General features: G+C 41.3%; 1 protein-coding gene across 5 annotated transcripts in view; it reads right to left on the bottom strand.

The window, feature by feature from the left end:
* Window positions 1–14,345: 14,345 nt before the first annotated feature.
* rap1gap2b (RAP1 GTPase activating protein 2b) overlaps window positions 14,346–17,121 on the bottom strand; it is a 74,300-nt gene continuing 71,524 nt past the window's right edge. For 4 of the 5 annotated variants that reach the window (XM_036944398.2, XM_021563261.3, XM_090200179.1 and 1 more), the window contains 5 exons: window positions 16,890–17,010; window positions 16,658–16,760; window positions 16,456–16,526; window positions 16,234–16,276; window positions 16,027–16,125 (listed from right to left, as the gene is read on the bottom strand). In XM_036944398.2, the coding sequence (XP_036800293.2) occupies window positions 16,268–16,276; window positions 16,456–16,526; window positions 16,658–16,760; window positions 16,890–17,010 (304 nt within the window). In that variant the 3' untranslated portion in view covers window positions 16,027–16,125; window positions 16,234–16,267. Of the gene's footprint in view, window positions 16,126–16,233; window positions 16,277–16,455; window positions 16,527–16,657; window positions 16,761–16,889; window positions 17,011–17,121 lie in introns of all 5 variants that reach the window. The other variant, XM_090200180.1, reaches the window with a different exon arrangement.

Here is a 17,121-nt window from a genome sequence, read left to right on the forward strand (position 1 = left end):
ACAGGGAGACAGGACGGACAGCTGATTGTCCTCACAGTGGCAGACCACGTGTAACAACACTTGCACAGGATCGGTACATCCGAACATCACACCTGCGGGACAGGTGCAGGATGGCAACAAAAACTGCCCGAGTTACACCAGGAATGCACAATCTCTCCATCAGTGCTCAGACACTCCGCAACAGGCTTGTAGGCCTGTTTTAAGGCAGGTCCTCACCAGACATCACTGGCAACAACGTCGCCTATGGGCACAAACCCACCATTGCTGGACCAGACAGGACTGTCAAAAAGTGCTCTTGACTGACAAGTGTTTTGTCTCACCAGGGGTGATGGTCAGATTCGCATTTATCGTCAAAGGAATGAGCGTTACACCGAGGCCTGTACTCTGGAGCGGGATCGATTTGGAGGTGGAGGGTCCGTCATGGTCTGGGGCGGTGTGTCACAGCATCATCGGACTGAGCTTGTTGTCATTGCAGGCAATCTCAACGCTGTGCGTTACAGGGAAGACATCCTCCTCCCTCACCCTTCCTGCAGGCTCATCCTGACATGACCCTCCAGCATGGCAATGCCACCAGCCATACTGCTCGTTCTGTGCATGATTTCCCGCAAGACAGGAATGTCAGTGTTCTGCCATGGCCAGCGAAGAGCCCGGATCTGTATCCCATTGAGCACGTCTGGGCCATTCCCCACAGAAATGTCCGGGAACTTGCAGGTGCCTTGATGGAAGATTGGGGTAACATCTCACAGCAAGAACTGGCGATTCTGGTGCAGTCCTTGAGGAGGAGATGCACTGCAGTACTTAATGCAGCTGGTGGCTTTTGATTTGATTTAGGCCCCCCTTTGTTCAGGGACACATTATTCAATTTCTGTTAGTCACATGTCTGTGGAACTTGTTCAGTTTATGTCTCAGTTGTTCAATCTTGTTATGTTCATACAAATATTTGCACATGTTAAGTTTGCTGAAAATAAACGCAGTTGACAGTGACAGGATGTTTCTTTTTTTGCTGAGTTCACTACCATACCCCTTTCAAAGGCACTTAAATATTTTGTCTTGCCCATTCACCCTCTGATTGGATAAGTATTCAACCCCCTGAGGAAATACATGCTAGAACCACCTTTGGCAGCAATTAAAGCTGTGTGCCACTCTAGGTAAGTCTCTTAGAGCTTTGCACACCTGGATTGTACAATATTGTCACATTTTTCTTACAAATATTCTTCAAGCTCTGTCAAGTTGGTTGTTGATCATTGCTAGACAGCCATTGTCAAGTCTTGCCATAGATTTTCAAGCTGATTTAAGTCAAAACTGTAACTAGGCAACTCAGGAACATTCAATATCGTCTTGGTAAGCAACTCCAGTGTATATGTGGCCTTGTGTTTAAGGTAATTGCCTGCTGAAAGGTGAATTTGTCTCCCAAAGTCCGTTGGAAAACAGACTGAACCAAGTTTTCCTCTAGGATTTTGCCTGTGCTTATGAAAATGTGAAGAGTGGTACTCAGTGATGTGTTTTATTGGATTTGCCCCAAACATAACAACTTGTATTGAGGACATAAAGTTAATTTCATTGCCACATTTTTTGCAGTTTTACTTTAGTCCCGTATTGCAAACAGGATGCATGTTTTGGAATATGTTCATTCTGTACAGGCTTCCTTCTTTTCACTCTGTCCTTTACAGTATGTTAGTATTGTGGAGTAACTACAGTGTTGTTGACCCATCCTCAGTTATCACCCATCACAGCCATTAAATTCTGTAACTATTTTAAAATCACCATTGTCCTCTTAGTGAAATCCCTGAGCAGTTTCCCTCCTCTCCGACAACTGAGTTAGGAAGGACGCCTGTATCTTTCTAATGACTGGGTGTATTGATGCACCATCCAAAGTGTAATTAATAACTGCACCATACTCAAAGAGATATTCAATGGCAGTTTTCTTTACCCATGTACCAATAGGTGCCCTTCTTTGCTAACCATTGTAAAACTTGCCTGGTTTTTGTGGTCGAATCTGTGCTTGAAATTCACTGCTTGACTCAGGGACCTTACATATAATTGTATGTGTGGGGTACAGAGGTGGGGTAGTCCATGCAACTTATTGTGTGACTTGTTAAGCACATTTTTACTCCAGAACTTATTTAGGCTTGTCATAACAAAAGGGTTGAATACTTATTGACTCAAGACATTTTTTATTAATTTGTAAACATTTCTAAAAACACAATTCCACTTTGATATTATGGGGTATTGTGTGTAGATCAGTGACACAAAATCTCTAATCTCTGGGAAAAGTCAAAGGGTGAGAATACTTTCTGAAACCACTAAAGCTGTTCTACAAGTGGTCTCAGGCAGTCGGTAAATAATGAGCGTTTTCAAGTGGAACTTTAGTAACAATGGTTTAGGGAAAACGTTCTAAGATTTATGCTCCTATGAAGGTTCTAACGATGAAATTAGCCTTAAGATGCTTTTGGGAAACTGGGCCCTGCACAGGTTTGACTGAATAAGGTGTACTCCTCTGTCACGATGTAAACCTTTTTGGGTATAGCTAGTGGCTTCCCCCTCGCTCTCTCCTACACCCAGGTTGTTATCTCAGGTCGTAAATTCCTGGAGGAGACTCTCCCCCGGCCGAAAGAGACACACAGAGAGAACAAAGGATTTCACATGGCGAACTCCTAAATCCCCAAAATGAGGATTTGATACAAAATGTCCACTTGTGGGAATGGTCCGTGGACACCTATGACAGATATGACGAGTGTGTTTCATTTGGTGACCTCAGAGAGGACAGGAAACACACATGACTATATCTCTGAATAAAGTTCAGAATATTTGGCCAAGGAAACATTTCTGGTTGGTCTCAGGGAAGGTAAAACAGTTAGGAAGGGAGACTTTTAAAACAGGATTGAGTGAAGTAGCAGCATGTTAAAGAGCAACTAATGAGCATGGAGAGCCTCACAAGTTTGACAGTGAGCGTTTACAGTTGAAGTCGGAAGTTTACATACACTTAGGTTGGAGTCATTAAAAATAGTTTTTCAATCACTCCACACATTTCTTGTGAACAAACTATAGTTTTGGCAAGTCGGTTAGGCCATCTACTTTGTGAATGACAAGTAATTTTTCCAACAATTGTTTACAGACAGATTATTTCACAAATAATTCACTGTATCACAATTCCAGTGGGTCAGAAGTTTATATACACTAAATTGACTGTGAGTTTAAAAAGCTTGTAAAATTCCAGAAAATGATGTCATGTCTTTAGAAGCTTCCGATAGACTAATTGACATAATTTGAGTCAATTGGAGGTGTACCTGTGAATGTATGTCAAGGCCTACCTTCAAACTCAGTGCCTCTTTGCTTGATGTCATGGGAAAATCAAAAGAAATCAGCCAAGACCTCCGAATATTTTTGAGACCTCCACAAGTCTGGTTCATCCTTGGAAGCAATTTCCAAATGCCTGAAGGTACCATGTTCATATGTACAAACAATAGTACACAAGTATAAACACCATGGGACAACAGCAAAGGACCTTGTGAAGATGCTGGCGGAAACATGTACAAAATGATCTATATCCACAGTAAAACGATATCTTATATCGACATAACCTGAAAGGCCACTCAGCAAGGAAGAAGCCACTGCTCCAAAACCACCATAACAAAAGTCAGACTACGGTTTGCAACTGCACATGGGGACAAAGATTGTGCTTTTTGGAGAAATGTCCTCTGGTCTGATGAAACAAAAAATAGAACTGTTTGGCCATAATGACCATCATTATGTTTGGAGGAAAAAGGGGGACGCTTGCAAGCTGAAGAACACCATCCCAACCGTGAAGCACGAGGGTGGCAGCATAATGTTGTGGGGATGCTTCGCTGCAGGAGGAACTGGTGCACTTCACAAAATACATATCATGAGGCAGGAAAATTATGTGGATATATTGAAGCAACATCTCCAGACATCAGTCAGGAAGTTAAAGCTTGGTCGCAAATGGGTCTTCCAAATGGACAATGACCCCAAACATACTTCCAAAGTTGTGGCAAAATGGCTCAAGGACAACAAAGTCAAGGTATTGGAGTGACCATCACAAAGCCCCGACCTCAATCCTATAGAACATTTGTGGACAGAACTGAAAAAGAGTGTGTGAGCAAGGAGGCCTACAAACCTGACTCAATTAAACCAGCTCTGTCAGGAGGATTGGGCCAAAATTCACCCAACTTATTGTGGGAAGCTTGTGGAAGGGTACCTGAAGTGTTTGACCCAAGTTAAACAATTTAAAGGCAATGCTACCAAATACTAATTGAGGTTATGTAAACTTCTGACCCACTGGGAATGGGATGAAATAAATAAAAGTTAAAATACATAATTCTCTCTCCTATTATTCTGACATTTCACATTCTTAAAATAAAGTGGTAATCCTAACTGACCTAAGACAGGGAATTTTTACTACGATTAGATGTCAGGAATTGTGAAAAACTGAGTTTAAAATATTTGGCTGAGGTGTATGTAAACGTCTGACTTCAACTGTATGTACATTTCTCAATTATGGGGTGTGCATCTAATTCTCGTATAAAATGAATGAGTAAAGATGAAACTATGTGTGAAATGCTGTAATATGACGTTAAACCTTTAATGTGAAAGAATTGTAATTCCCTTTAAAGTTGAACTAAGTAATTGGCCCGCCCCCGTGAGCACAGGCATGATCTGGCGTCATGGAACCGCCCTTTTCTGCTGTTACGAATAAAACCCCTCCTGAGGAAATCCTCTTCAGACCACGTGTATAAAACCCCCCCCTGAGGAAATCCTCTTTAGACCACTTGTATCTCGATGGACACTGAGGGGGCACAGGTTGAGTTTAGACCACAAAAACCTCAGTACAAGCTTAGGTTACAATGGTTGTTGAATTCCTAACCATACCACGTGGAGCATTGGCTACATGGTTAAACTCTGAGACTATCGAGCCCGACAGAATAAGAGCAAATCTTAGATACTAATTACTAGTCTGCAGCTAGAAAATATGTCAATCTGGGATGTGAAGACCGACAACCGCCGAAACATCTATTCTATGAGATCATTTCTGAATGGTACTCTGAAGTACACATTCTAACCACGAATTACTTTCGATCTTCAGGGAGGCAGAGAGAGAGACGATGATGAACTGACTCACCAACAGAAGGACTGACGATTCCAACAGAGATCACAATGACACACTGGGCGTAAATATATATATATATATATTGATTGCAATTATTCCCGAATGAATGAGCGTTCATGTGCAAAGGATTAGCATTTCAATTAATAGAATTATCAACTGTGTAGTAACTAATTTTGTCTTTCCCGCCGTTCTCAGTCCTCACCCACTTCCCTTTGTCCGCCAAGCCATCATATCGGCTTAGCCCACTAGGGAATGTCCCATATAATTTCCTTGTAACTATAACTGTTGTTTGTTTATGCATTTCTGTGATTATTTAGTTAGTTAGTAAATTAATTATTAAGACAATTGGTGTATGGATGATTCATAGTAAAGGCTGGGTTCGTGCAGGTAACCAACAATTTACAACATTTGGAATGAGACTAACGTGAGGTAAAGAATAATTCATTAATTAGAAGACTAATTGATCAGATATTAAAATATCTGAAGAGTTATATTAGGAAAATTATAACTTTGTAATCTGAAGATTTCCCTTGGTGTCCCGACTTCCTAGTTAATTACATTTACATGATTAGTTTAATCACATAATAATAATTACAGAGAAATTATTTGATAAAATAACAGTCTTCAATTTAATGATGCCAAAGACACGACACCTCAAGGGTGATTAATACTAATTGGCACAGGTTTCTACTTTTCCTGTTATGTGTTGTTGGCTATGTGTGTATTGCGTTGTTGTGAAGAAGAGAGACAATGTGGTGGCACATCTGTGGCTAGGTTTCCACACAATTGGCTAAATAAAATATGCCATTTTTTTCACCAGAGATGTTTCAATCAAATTGATTTGTTGCGGATAAAAGTCTGTTTGTGATGACGTAGTGCACATAAGAATACATTTGCTGTTAAATTCCCATGTCCCTAATAGAAAATACAAGTTTAATGGGTTTCTATTGCATTGAACTCTACTGATGGTTTTGTCACAAAATAATTGTGTTATATAGTGAGTGTGCCCACTCTGGTATTGGCACGTGTGCTCTAGCTAACAGCTCACAGATACAGTGTGGGTATAGTACATGATGAAATTACTATAGACAAAAAAGAGCCAGATTATTTTCATGTCAAACGGCAGCCAATCATCATGTCACCAGAATAAGACCCTTGATATTTATTGGAAAGGAGAATCAAGCTCATCACCTTGCACTTTCACCACCTTGTAAAGTTCATCATAACTTATTTTATCTGTAGCCTAATAAACTGCATTCTTTCCCGAGTCGTAGCACACGTCATCCATCGCGTGACTGCAAGTTTACTTTGATATTTGCGCATAAAATCATTTCCACCAGCATTTCTCGCATAACTAATTTTGCAGACACAAAAAATATTTTTTAAATGTGCTGTTTCCAGCAGCCCTGTCATGAGATTTTTTATCCAACATGTACCTTACTCGCATAAAAACATTCGATGGAAACCTGTCTTGTGACACAAAATACAGCATTTTATTCAGCGAATTCTCCATTAGCACATAAGTAAATTTGATTTACATGAGTTAACTGTAAATTACATACTTATTATTTCATTGTCAAGACAATGGCAACACAAAACCTACATTTGTTGATTGTTTATGTCTGACCCATATATCACAGTCATAGGGTTAGCTATGTGCTCAATCATATATAGTATATAGGCTATAAACTATACATTACCAGGGGTGACAACAACAGACATCAGGAAACCTCCACAACTGTTGTCCCTCATCATACAATCACACATAAATCCAAATAGGCATTTGTCAATCATATAACATACTAACATATACATCATATATTCATATACTATATGTATATGTTAAAAATACTGTACTCAAGTACTTGATTCAGTGCTTGGTTATGGGGATAATTTAAGACACTATTGATAAGGGTTTACCACTTGGGTAAAATCAGGTTTAGTAAGGAGAGGTCAGGTGCATAATGGATAGAAAATAAGTACTTGTGCTTTCAATGCTATTTGTATTTTTGTATATCTTTAAAAAATAATTTTGACAACAACATCAACAGTGCAGTGCAAATACAATACAAATGGCCGCTCCCATTAGTGGGTGCTCTGGAGAGTGGGTGCACTTGACCCCAGCCCAAAGGGATTTTCCAAGGGTGGGAAGGGACCAAGACCCGCCTGACATCCGGGCGAGCATGGAAGCAAGCGCACCCAGAACCACCAGGTATTTTAGTGCAATTACATGAGAGAATGAAAACAATTTTCAAGACGTGTGCTCTTTTAATATATATATATACATATATATATATATATATATATATATATATATATATATATATATATATATATATATATATGCACACACACACACACACTGTACATACACTACTGTTCAACATTTTGGGTTCAGTTATAAATGTCCTTGTTTTTGAAAGAAAAGTACATTTTTTGTGGTTTAAAATAGCATCAAATTGATCAGAAATACAGTGTAGACGTTGTTAATGTTGTAAATGACTGGAATGTAGCTGGAAATGCAGATTTTTAATGGAATATCTACATAGGGCATACAGAGGCACATTATCAGCAACCATCACTCATGTATTCCAATGGCAAGTTGTGGCTCAAAATGGCTCAAAATGGCCAGAAACAAAGAACTTTCTTCTGAAACTCGTCAGTCTATTCTTGTTCTGAGAAATTAAGGCTATTCCATGCGAGAAAATAACAAGAAACTGAAGATCTCGTACAACGTTGTGTACTACTCCCTGCCTACTAGGCAGTTGCAAAGAAAAAGCCATATCTCAGACTCGTCAATAAAAAGGAAAGATTAAGATGGGCAAAAGAACACAGACACTGGACAGAGGAACTCTGCCTAGAAGGCCAGCATCCCGGAGTCGCATCTTCACGGTTGACGTTGAGACTGATGTTTTGCGGGTACTATTTAATGAAGCTGCAAGTTGAGGACTTGTGAGGCGTCTGTTTCTCAAACTAGACTCTCTAATGTACTTGTTCTCTTGCTCAGTTGTGCACCGGGGCCTCCCAATCCTCTTTCTATTCTGGTTAGAGCCAGTTTGCGCTGTTCTGTGAAAGGAGTAGTACGAGATCTTCAGTTTCTTGGCAATTTCTCGCATGGAATAGCCTTAAATTCTCAGAACAAGAATAGACTTGTTATAGACAGTTATTTGTTTCTGTCCATTTTGAGCCTGTAATCGAACCCACAAATGCTGATGCCCCAGATACTCAACTAGTCTAAAGAAGGCCAGTTTTATTGCTTTTTTTAAATCAGAATGACAGTTTTCAGCTGTGCTAACATAATTGCAAAAGGGTTTTCTAATGATCAATTAGCCCTTTAAAATTATAAACTTGGATTAGCTAACACAACGTGGCATTGGAACATAGGAGTGATGCTTGCTGATAATGGGCCTCAGTACGCCTATGTAGATATTCCACTAAAAATCATCTGTTTCCAGCTACAATAGTCATTTACAACATTAACAATGTATACACTGCATCAATCTGATATTATTTTAATGAACAATTTTTTTGCTTTTCTTTCAAAAACAAGGACATTTTTAAGTGACCACAAACTTTTGAACTGTAGTGTATACAATATGTGCAACATGATTACATGACACATTTACAGTGGGGCAAAAAAGTATTTAGTCAGCCACCAATTGTGCAAGTTCTCCCACTTAAAAAGATGAGAGAGGCCTGTAATTTTCATCATAGGTACACTTCAATTATGACAGACAAAATGAGAAAATAAAATCCAGAAAATCACATTGTAGGATTCTTTATGAATTTATTTGTAAATTATGGTGAAAAATAAGTATTTGGTCACCTACAAACAAGCAAGTATTTGGTCATCTACAAACAATTTCTGGCTCTCACAGACATGTAACTTCTTCTTTAAGAGCCTCCTCTGTCCTCCACTCGTTACCTGTATTAATGGCACCTGTTTGAACTTGTTATCAGTATAAAAGACACCTGTCCACAACCTCAAACAGTCACACTCCAAACTCCACTATGGCCAAGACCAAAGAGCTGTCAAAGGACACCAGAAACAAAATTGTAGACCTGCACCAGGCTGGGAAGACTGAATCTGCAATAGGTAAGCAGCTTGGTTTGAAGAAATCAACTGTGGGAGCAATTATTAGGAAATGGAAGACATACAAGACCACTGATAATCTCCCTCGATCTGGGGCTCCACGCAAGATCTCACCCCGTGGGGTCAAAATGATCACAAGAACGGTGAGCAAAAATCCCAGAACCACACGGGGGGACCTAGTGAATGACCTGCAGAGAGCTGGGACCAAAGTAACAAAGCCTACCATCAGTAACACACTACGCCGCCAGGGACTCAAATCCTGCAGTGCCAGACGTGTCCCCCTGCTTAAGCCAGTACATGTCCAGGCCCGTCTGAAGTTTGCTAAAGAGCATTTGGATGATCCAGAAGAAGATTGAGAGAATGTCATATGGTCAGATTTTTGGTCAGACTTTCATATGGTCAGACTTTTTGGTAAAAACTCAACTCGTCGTGTTTGGAGGACAAAGAATGCTGAGTTGCATCCAAAGAACACCATACCTACTGTGAAGCATGGGGGTGGAAACATCATGCTTTGGGGCAGTACTTCTGCAGAGGGACCAGGAGGACTGATCCGTGTAAAGGAAAGAATGAATGGGGCCATGTATCGTGAGATTTTGAGTGAAAACCTCCTTCCATCAGCAAGGGCATTGAAGATGAAACGTGGCTGGGTCTTTCAGCATGACAATGATCCCGAACACACCGCCCGTGCAATGAAGGAGTGGCTACGTAAGAAGCATTTCAAGGTCCTGGAGTGGCCTAGCCAGTCTCCAGATCTCAACCCCATAGAAAATCTTTGGAGGGAGTTGAAAGTCCGTGTTGCTCAGCAACAGCCCCAAAACATCACTGCTCTAGAGGAGATCTGCATGGAGGAATGGGCCAAAATACCAGCAACAGTGTGTGAAGACTTACAGAAAATGTTTGACCTCTGTCATTGCCAACAAAGGGTACATAACAAAGTATTGAGATAAACTTCTGTTATTGACCAAATACTTATTTTCCACCATAATTTTCAATTAAATTCATTAAAAATCCTACAATGTGATTTTCTGGATTTTTTCCCCTCATTTTGTCTGTCATAGTTGAAGTGTACCTATGATGAAAATTACAGGCATCTCTCATCTTTTTAAGTGGGAGAACCTGCACAATTGGTGGCTGACTAAATATTTTTTTGCCCCACTATATATCAATATCACTTACTAGGAATTATTCACAACAGTGTGTCAGTTTTTTGCAAAAATATATCCAGCAAACATGTTCACATTGGCAAGATGTGGGCCCAATGGGGGCAAAAATATTGGCCCCATGTAAGGCTGCCAATATTAGGCCAATGCTCCTTTGCTCATCGTCTCAACGTTGGCCCCAAAGGCATTTATGCAGAGTGGGCAGCCCATATCTGGTAAAGGCAGCACTCACGTTGCCTGAAATAAGCCCATCTTTTACCAGGAAACATGCCCACATTGGCATGTGGCAACAGTGCGGAGAGGAAGTTTTCACCACTATTTCAATGTAATTTCTTGTCCTAGAGAGGAAATGCATGTTTAGATTCCACCTCCGAAGAATGACGAAAGCGACCCAAATTGGGTGTGGGAATCTCCACATAGAATTTCCACATGGAGTTTAATACAGCTAATATGTTATCTGTATTCAAAAGATTAGCAAGCTGGCTCTATGACTGGTTCTGGAGCTGGATTTGTCATACGCATTGATTTAGGGAAAACTTTACTACAGATCAAAACCACTGCCCTATCTTTGACTTCTCTATCTATTGTTATCTCCAAAGTTTTGGCATCTTCCATAAATTGCGTCATAGAAATAGTTAAAAAGAATAAGATGAAGCTACAGTAATATGGATATTGATACATTTCTACAATGTAATGGACATGGTGCAACCTTTGGTAAGTAGGCTGCTGCAGGCTTAGGCTGCGGTACAGCAATGCTAAGTGAGCCCGTTCTCATGAAATGATAGGCTGCAATGATCATGCATGGCGCAAATGACATGTAACTTTAAGGAGAAGGGCCTTGGTCAGAGAAGTGACCAAGAACCCAATGGTCACTCTGACAGAGGTCCAGAGTTCCTCTGTGGAGATGGGAGAACTTTCGAGAACCATCTCTGCAGCACTCTACCAATCAGGCCTTTATGGTAGAGTGGCCTGACGGAAACCACTCCCCAGTAAAAGGCACATGACAGCCCGATTGGAGTTTGCCAAAAGGCACCTAAAGGACTCTAAGACCATGAGAAACAAGATTCTCTGGTCTGATGAAACCAAGATTGAATTATTTGGCCTGAATGCCAAGTGTCCCGTCTGGAGGAAACCTGGCACCATCCATACGTTGAAGCATAGTTGTGGCAGCATCATGCTGTGGGGATGTTTTTCCGCGACAGGGACTGAGAGACTAGTCAGGATCGAGGGAAAGATGAAAGGAGCAAAGTACAAAGACATCCTTGATGAAAACCTGCTCCAGGGTGCTCTGGACATCAGACTTGGGCGAAGGTTCACCTTCCAACAGGACAACACACAGCCAAGACAATGCAGGTGTGGCTTCGTGACAAGTCCTTGAGTGGCCCAGCCAGAGCCCAGACTTGAACCCAATTGAACATCTCTGGAGAGACCTGAAAATAGTTGTGCAGCAATGCTCCCCATCCAACCTGACAGAGCTTGAGAGGATCTGCAGAGAAGAATGGAAGAAACTGTAATCGCTGCCAAAGGTGCTTCAACAAAGTACTGAGTAAAGGGTCTGAATATTTATGCAAATGTGATCATTTTAAAAAATTGGTTACGTTTTCTAAAAAGCTTTTATGGGGTATTGTGTGTAGATTGATGAGGGAAAAAAACTGAATAGTTTCCGAATGCACTGTAGATGGGAGGGGTTGAGGGTAGCTGAAGGGTGAGACTAAAAACAAACACAAGATAACTAATGTAAAATATACTGTGTCTGTAAAATGGATATAGTATGTATAAGCTGTCAGTAGAAGCCTAAGTATTGTTGTCCATTAGTTTACTCCAATTAGGGGAGGGGTGGTAGTGTTAGGGGAAAATAATAAAGGAAAATATATTTACAAAAACAAATATATGGGGGATTTGAAATGATGCAGACAATTACATTGATAGAAGCCACTATCTATCTGCAATATTAAAGTTGATCTACCCTTAAAAAAAATATAAATAATGTGCGCTCTATTCACAGCAGTCTATTCCTAGTCGCTTAAATTTCAAGTTTGTGAGTTTCAAGTTTGGGGAAGCTTACAATTTATCCTACCATTTCTACCGAAACTGTGTGCTAGTTATGTTTTTCATATGCGGATTTTCGTGGAACAGTTTCATTTCATTTAGCTTGCTAGCCACCGGAGGACAACGACACAACAATACGTTTTTTTCCCTATGAATTACGTTTGGCTTCTGATGTGATGTGATTGGTGTGAAGCCAAATCCAAGCTGGCTTCCCCTGACACTTTTTTGGTGCAACAGGACCATTCACACTGTGCTATCTAACCTCCAAATGAGCTTCAATGCCATACAACACTCCTTCCGTGGCCTCCAACTGCTCTTAAATGCTAGTAAAACCAAATGCATGCTTTTCAACCGTTTGCTTCCTGCACCCGCACGCCTGACTAGCATCACCACCCTGGATGGTTCCGACCTAGAATATGTGGACATCTATAAGTACCTAGGTGTCTGGCTAGACTGTACATTGTCCTTCCAGACTCATATCAAACAAATCAAATCTAGAGTCGGCTTTCTATTCCGCAACAAAGCCTCCTTCACTCACGCCGCCAAACTTACCCTAGTAAAACTGACTATCCTACCGATCCTCGAATTCGGCGATGTCATCTACAGAATAGCTTCCAATACTTTACTCAGCAAACTGGATGCGGTTATCACAGTGCCATCCGTTTTGTTACTAAAGCACCATATACCACCCACCACTGCGACCTGTATGCTCTAGTCGGCTGGCCCTCGCTACATATTCGTCGCCAGACCCACTGGCTCCAGGTCATCTACAAGTCCATGCTAGGTAAAGCTCCGCCTTATCTCAGTTCACTGGTCACGATGGCAACACCCACCCGTAGTACGCGCTCCAGCAGGTGTATCTCACTGATCATCCCTAAAGCCAACACCTCATTTGGCCGCCTTTCCTTTCAGTTCTCTGCTGCCTGTGACTGGAACGAATTGCAAAAATAGCTGAAGTTGGAGACTTTTATCTCCCTCACCAACTTTAAACATCTGCTATCTGAGCAGCTAACCGATCGCTGCAGCTGCACATAGTCCATCGGTAAATAGCCCACCCAATTTACCTATCTCATCCCCATACTGTTTTTATTTATTTACTTTTCTGCTCTTTTGCACACCAGTATCTCTACCTGCACATGACCATCTGATCATTTATCACTCCAGTGTTAATCTGCAAAATTGTAATTATTCGCCTACCTCCTCATGCCTTTTGCACACAATGTATATAGACTCTTTTTTTTATTTTTTCCTACTGTGTTATTGACTTGTTTATTGTTTACTCTATGTGTAACTCTGTGTTGTTGTCTGTTCACACTGCTATGCTTTATCTTTGCCAGGTCGCAGTTGTAAATGAGAACTTGTTCTCAACTAGCCTACCAGGTTAAATAAAGGTGAAATAAAATAAAAATAAAAAACAGCTGAGATCGCTCAGTTTAGCTCAACGACAATTGGATATTATTAATTTAAAAAATGATCAAGGGAGGCCAAATGCTTGCTGGCTTCCCTTGCGTTCAATGCTACGGGCGGCAACAATGTCATACTCTTTTTGACCAGACAGCATCAGATAGATGGGCTACACATACTGAGACAGAGAGGGGCTGTTTCACTTGCTTTGATGCTTTCTCTGGCTAGATACATTTCATTCAATTCACAAGAGGCTGAATGTATGAAACACAGAGAGACAAAAGACAATAATTTTGTATGTATTTTTCTTTTTTGGGGGGGGAGGCCTGGATTCTCTTGGCATCAATAAATACATGCTACTGGCTTGGTGTGGACTGGCCTGTGTCGGGCTGATGTGGGATTGCTGTGGGCTAGTCCATGTTGGGCTGGTGTGGGCCTGGTGTGGGCTAGCCCGTTCCCACCTTGCCAACCAAATACCCACATGTGGCCAACAGAGTGATGTTTGCTGGGTACATTTTTCTTTTTCTTTGATTTTGCATTGTCATTTTCTCTTTTGCATGGATGATTGTTTCAGACAGAGAAATAGAACAATTAGAACAGAATCAGGAATCACTTTATTCCTTCTGAACAAAAATATAAATGCAACATGCAACAATTTCAATGATTTTACTGAGTTTCAGTTCATATAGGGAAATCAGTTAATTGAAATAAATGAATTAGGCCCTAATCTATGACTTCACATGACTGGAAATACAGATATGCATCTGTTGGTCACAGACACCTTTGAAAAAAAAGGTAAGGGCATGGATCAGAAAACCAGTCAGTAACTAGTGTGACCACCATTTGCCTCATGCAGCGCAACATCTCCTTCGCGTAGAGTTGATCAGGCTGTTTATTGTGGCCTGTAGAATGTTGTTCCACTGATTGTCCATGGCTGTGCGATGTTGCTGAATATTGGCGGGAACTGGAGAAAACTGTCGTACATGTTGATCCAGAGCATCCCAAACATGCTCAATGTGTGACATGCCTGGTGAGTATGCAAGCAATTGGAAGAACTAGGATATTTTCAGCTTCCAGGAATTGTGTATATATCCCTGAGACATGGGGCCATGCATTATCATGCTGAAACAAGAAGTGATGGCAGCGGATGAATGGCACGTCAATGGGCCGCAGGATCTCATCACGGTATCTCTGTGCATTCAAATTGACATTGATAAAATGCAATTGTGTTCATTGTCCATAGCTTATGCCTGCCCATACCATAACACCGCCGCCACCATGGGGCACTCTGTTTTTAACGTTGACATGAGCAAACCACTCGCCCACACGAAGCCATACATGCTCGCTGTCTGCCATCTGCTTGGGTACAGTTGAAACCGGGATTCATCCGTGAAGTGCATACATCACATTAACATTAAATTCTCTGCCAACAGCTGTGGTGGATATTCTTGCAGTCAGCATGCCAATTGCATGCTCCCTCAAAACTTGAGACATTTGTTGCATTGTGTTGGGTGACACAACTGCACATTTTAGAGTGGCCTTTTATTGTCCCCAGCACAAGGTGCACATGAAATGATCATGCTGTTTAATCAGCTTCTTGATTTGCCACACCTGTCAGGTGGATGGATTATCTTGGCAAAGGAGAAATTCTCACTAACAGATGTAAACACATTTGAGCACAACATTTTAGAGAAATAATATTTTTGTGCGTATCGTTCTGGGATCTTATTTCAGCTAATGAAACATGGGACCAACACTTTACATGTTGCTTTTATATTTTTGTTCAGTGTAGAAATTCCAGGGACCCTCAGATTGTAACATTTGTATGACAAGCCGTGATTATTTTTCCCTTTCCAAGAATGGCGGTCTGGACATCAATATTGCCTCCATTGGTGATGCCTATGGCCAGAGTTTTTCCTGGTTAGACCACATGGTCAGGAAAAACTCCTGGCCTTAGTGATGTTGAATTGAATCTATGCCTTACAGATCTGTGTGGTATTGAATGCAGTGCAGTTGCTGACAAGGACCCATGTTAGAGCCACTTATAGAACTTTGATCAGTGTTCAGGAAACAACCACACAGATAGCTGAATATGAAAGGACCATTATCCACTAGGCAGAGCACAGCTTTGCCTGGGCCTAAAACTTCCACTGTAGTGTGCGTACCGAATCATCCATCTTGAGCCATTTCTCTTCTTTCAACCTCTTCCTCCGGTTGGAGGGGCCTTCTCTCTCTTGTTATTTCTCTCCACCCATCCCTAATGTACTGCCCTTCATACCTCCATCCCGTTTGAACTGAGAAAGTGGGAAAAAGAGAAACAGTTCCAACCACAAAATGAGAAACAACAGAGTGAGAAACAAATTAAAACACAACACATTTCAATTTACAAGAGCCTCCCTCACCTGTTTTATCTCTCTCTCATCCCACATCTGTCACCTAGTGTCCCTGTTAGAAAGACAGGAGGGGCTGGTGACACACACAGGTTCTCTTTCTTACACACACACACACACACACACACACACACACACACACACACACACACACACACACACACACACACACACACACACACACACACACACACACACACACACACACACACACACACACACACACACACTTACTGTCGCAGAGTGATTCAATTTATCAAAACGGAACTTCAAGTTGGATCTAGGAGAACTCTTATTCTTTAACTCTAGATTGAAAAGAGAAACAAAACAAGCATTTATAAACAAACATTCCCTCTGATGTAATAACTAAGAAATATTTACGTTAAGTTAGAAAAGTACGATTATTAAAAGTACAGGAAGCTGTTGTCGTGGTTACCAGTGGGGCTGCGACACATAATGACAGGGGTCCCTGAACTCTGACCTTCAACAGTGAGGGAGGGGCTGTGAACAGAAAGGAACACTGAGGGTGCCAGGGTGTTCTAGAGAAATACATGGAGAGGGATGGAGAGATGTAGAGAAGGGATAAAGTGAGAAATACACTACACATACACACATTCTCATTCTCTTTGAAGCACGCACATTCACTCAAACAAACAGGTCCCACTCACAGGGTCAGTGTCGGTGGCCTCTCCCTCTCCTGCTGCACTGCTGAAGCTACTTGTACTAGATGAGGAGTGTGAGACGTTTGTCCTGCTTGCACTGCACTCATTCAACTTTACACTGCTGGGCCTAGGGGGGGGGGTGTAAGAGAGACGTTAGTCCTACTGCTCCCCTTTAACTTTACACTGCTGGGCCTAGAGAGAGAGAGAGAGAGAGGGATCAAATTTGGGGGAAACACAC

The sequence above is a fragment of the Oncorhynchus mykiss genome, chromosome 15 (genome assembly GCF_057628025.1).
Source record: "Oncorhynchus mykiss isolate SJ-2025 chromosome 15, ASM5762802v1, whole genome shotgun sequence".
Taxonomy (NCBI): Eukaryota; Metazoa; Chordata; class Actinopteri; order Salmoniformes; family Salmonidae; genus Oncorhynchus; species Oncorhynchus mykiss.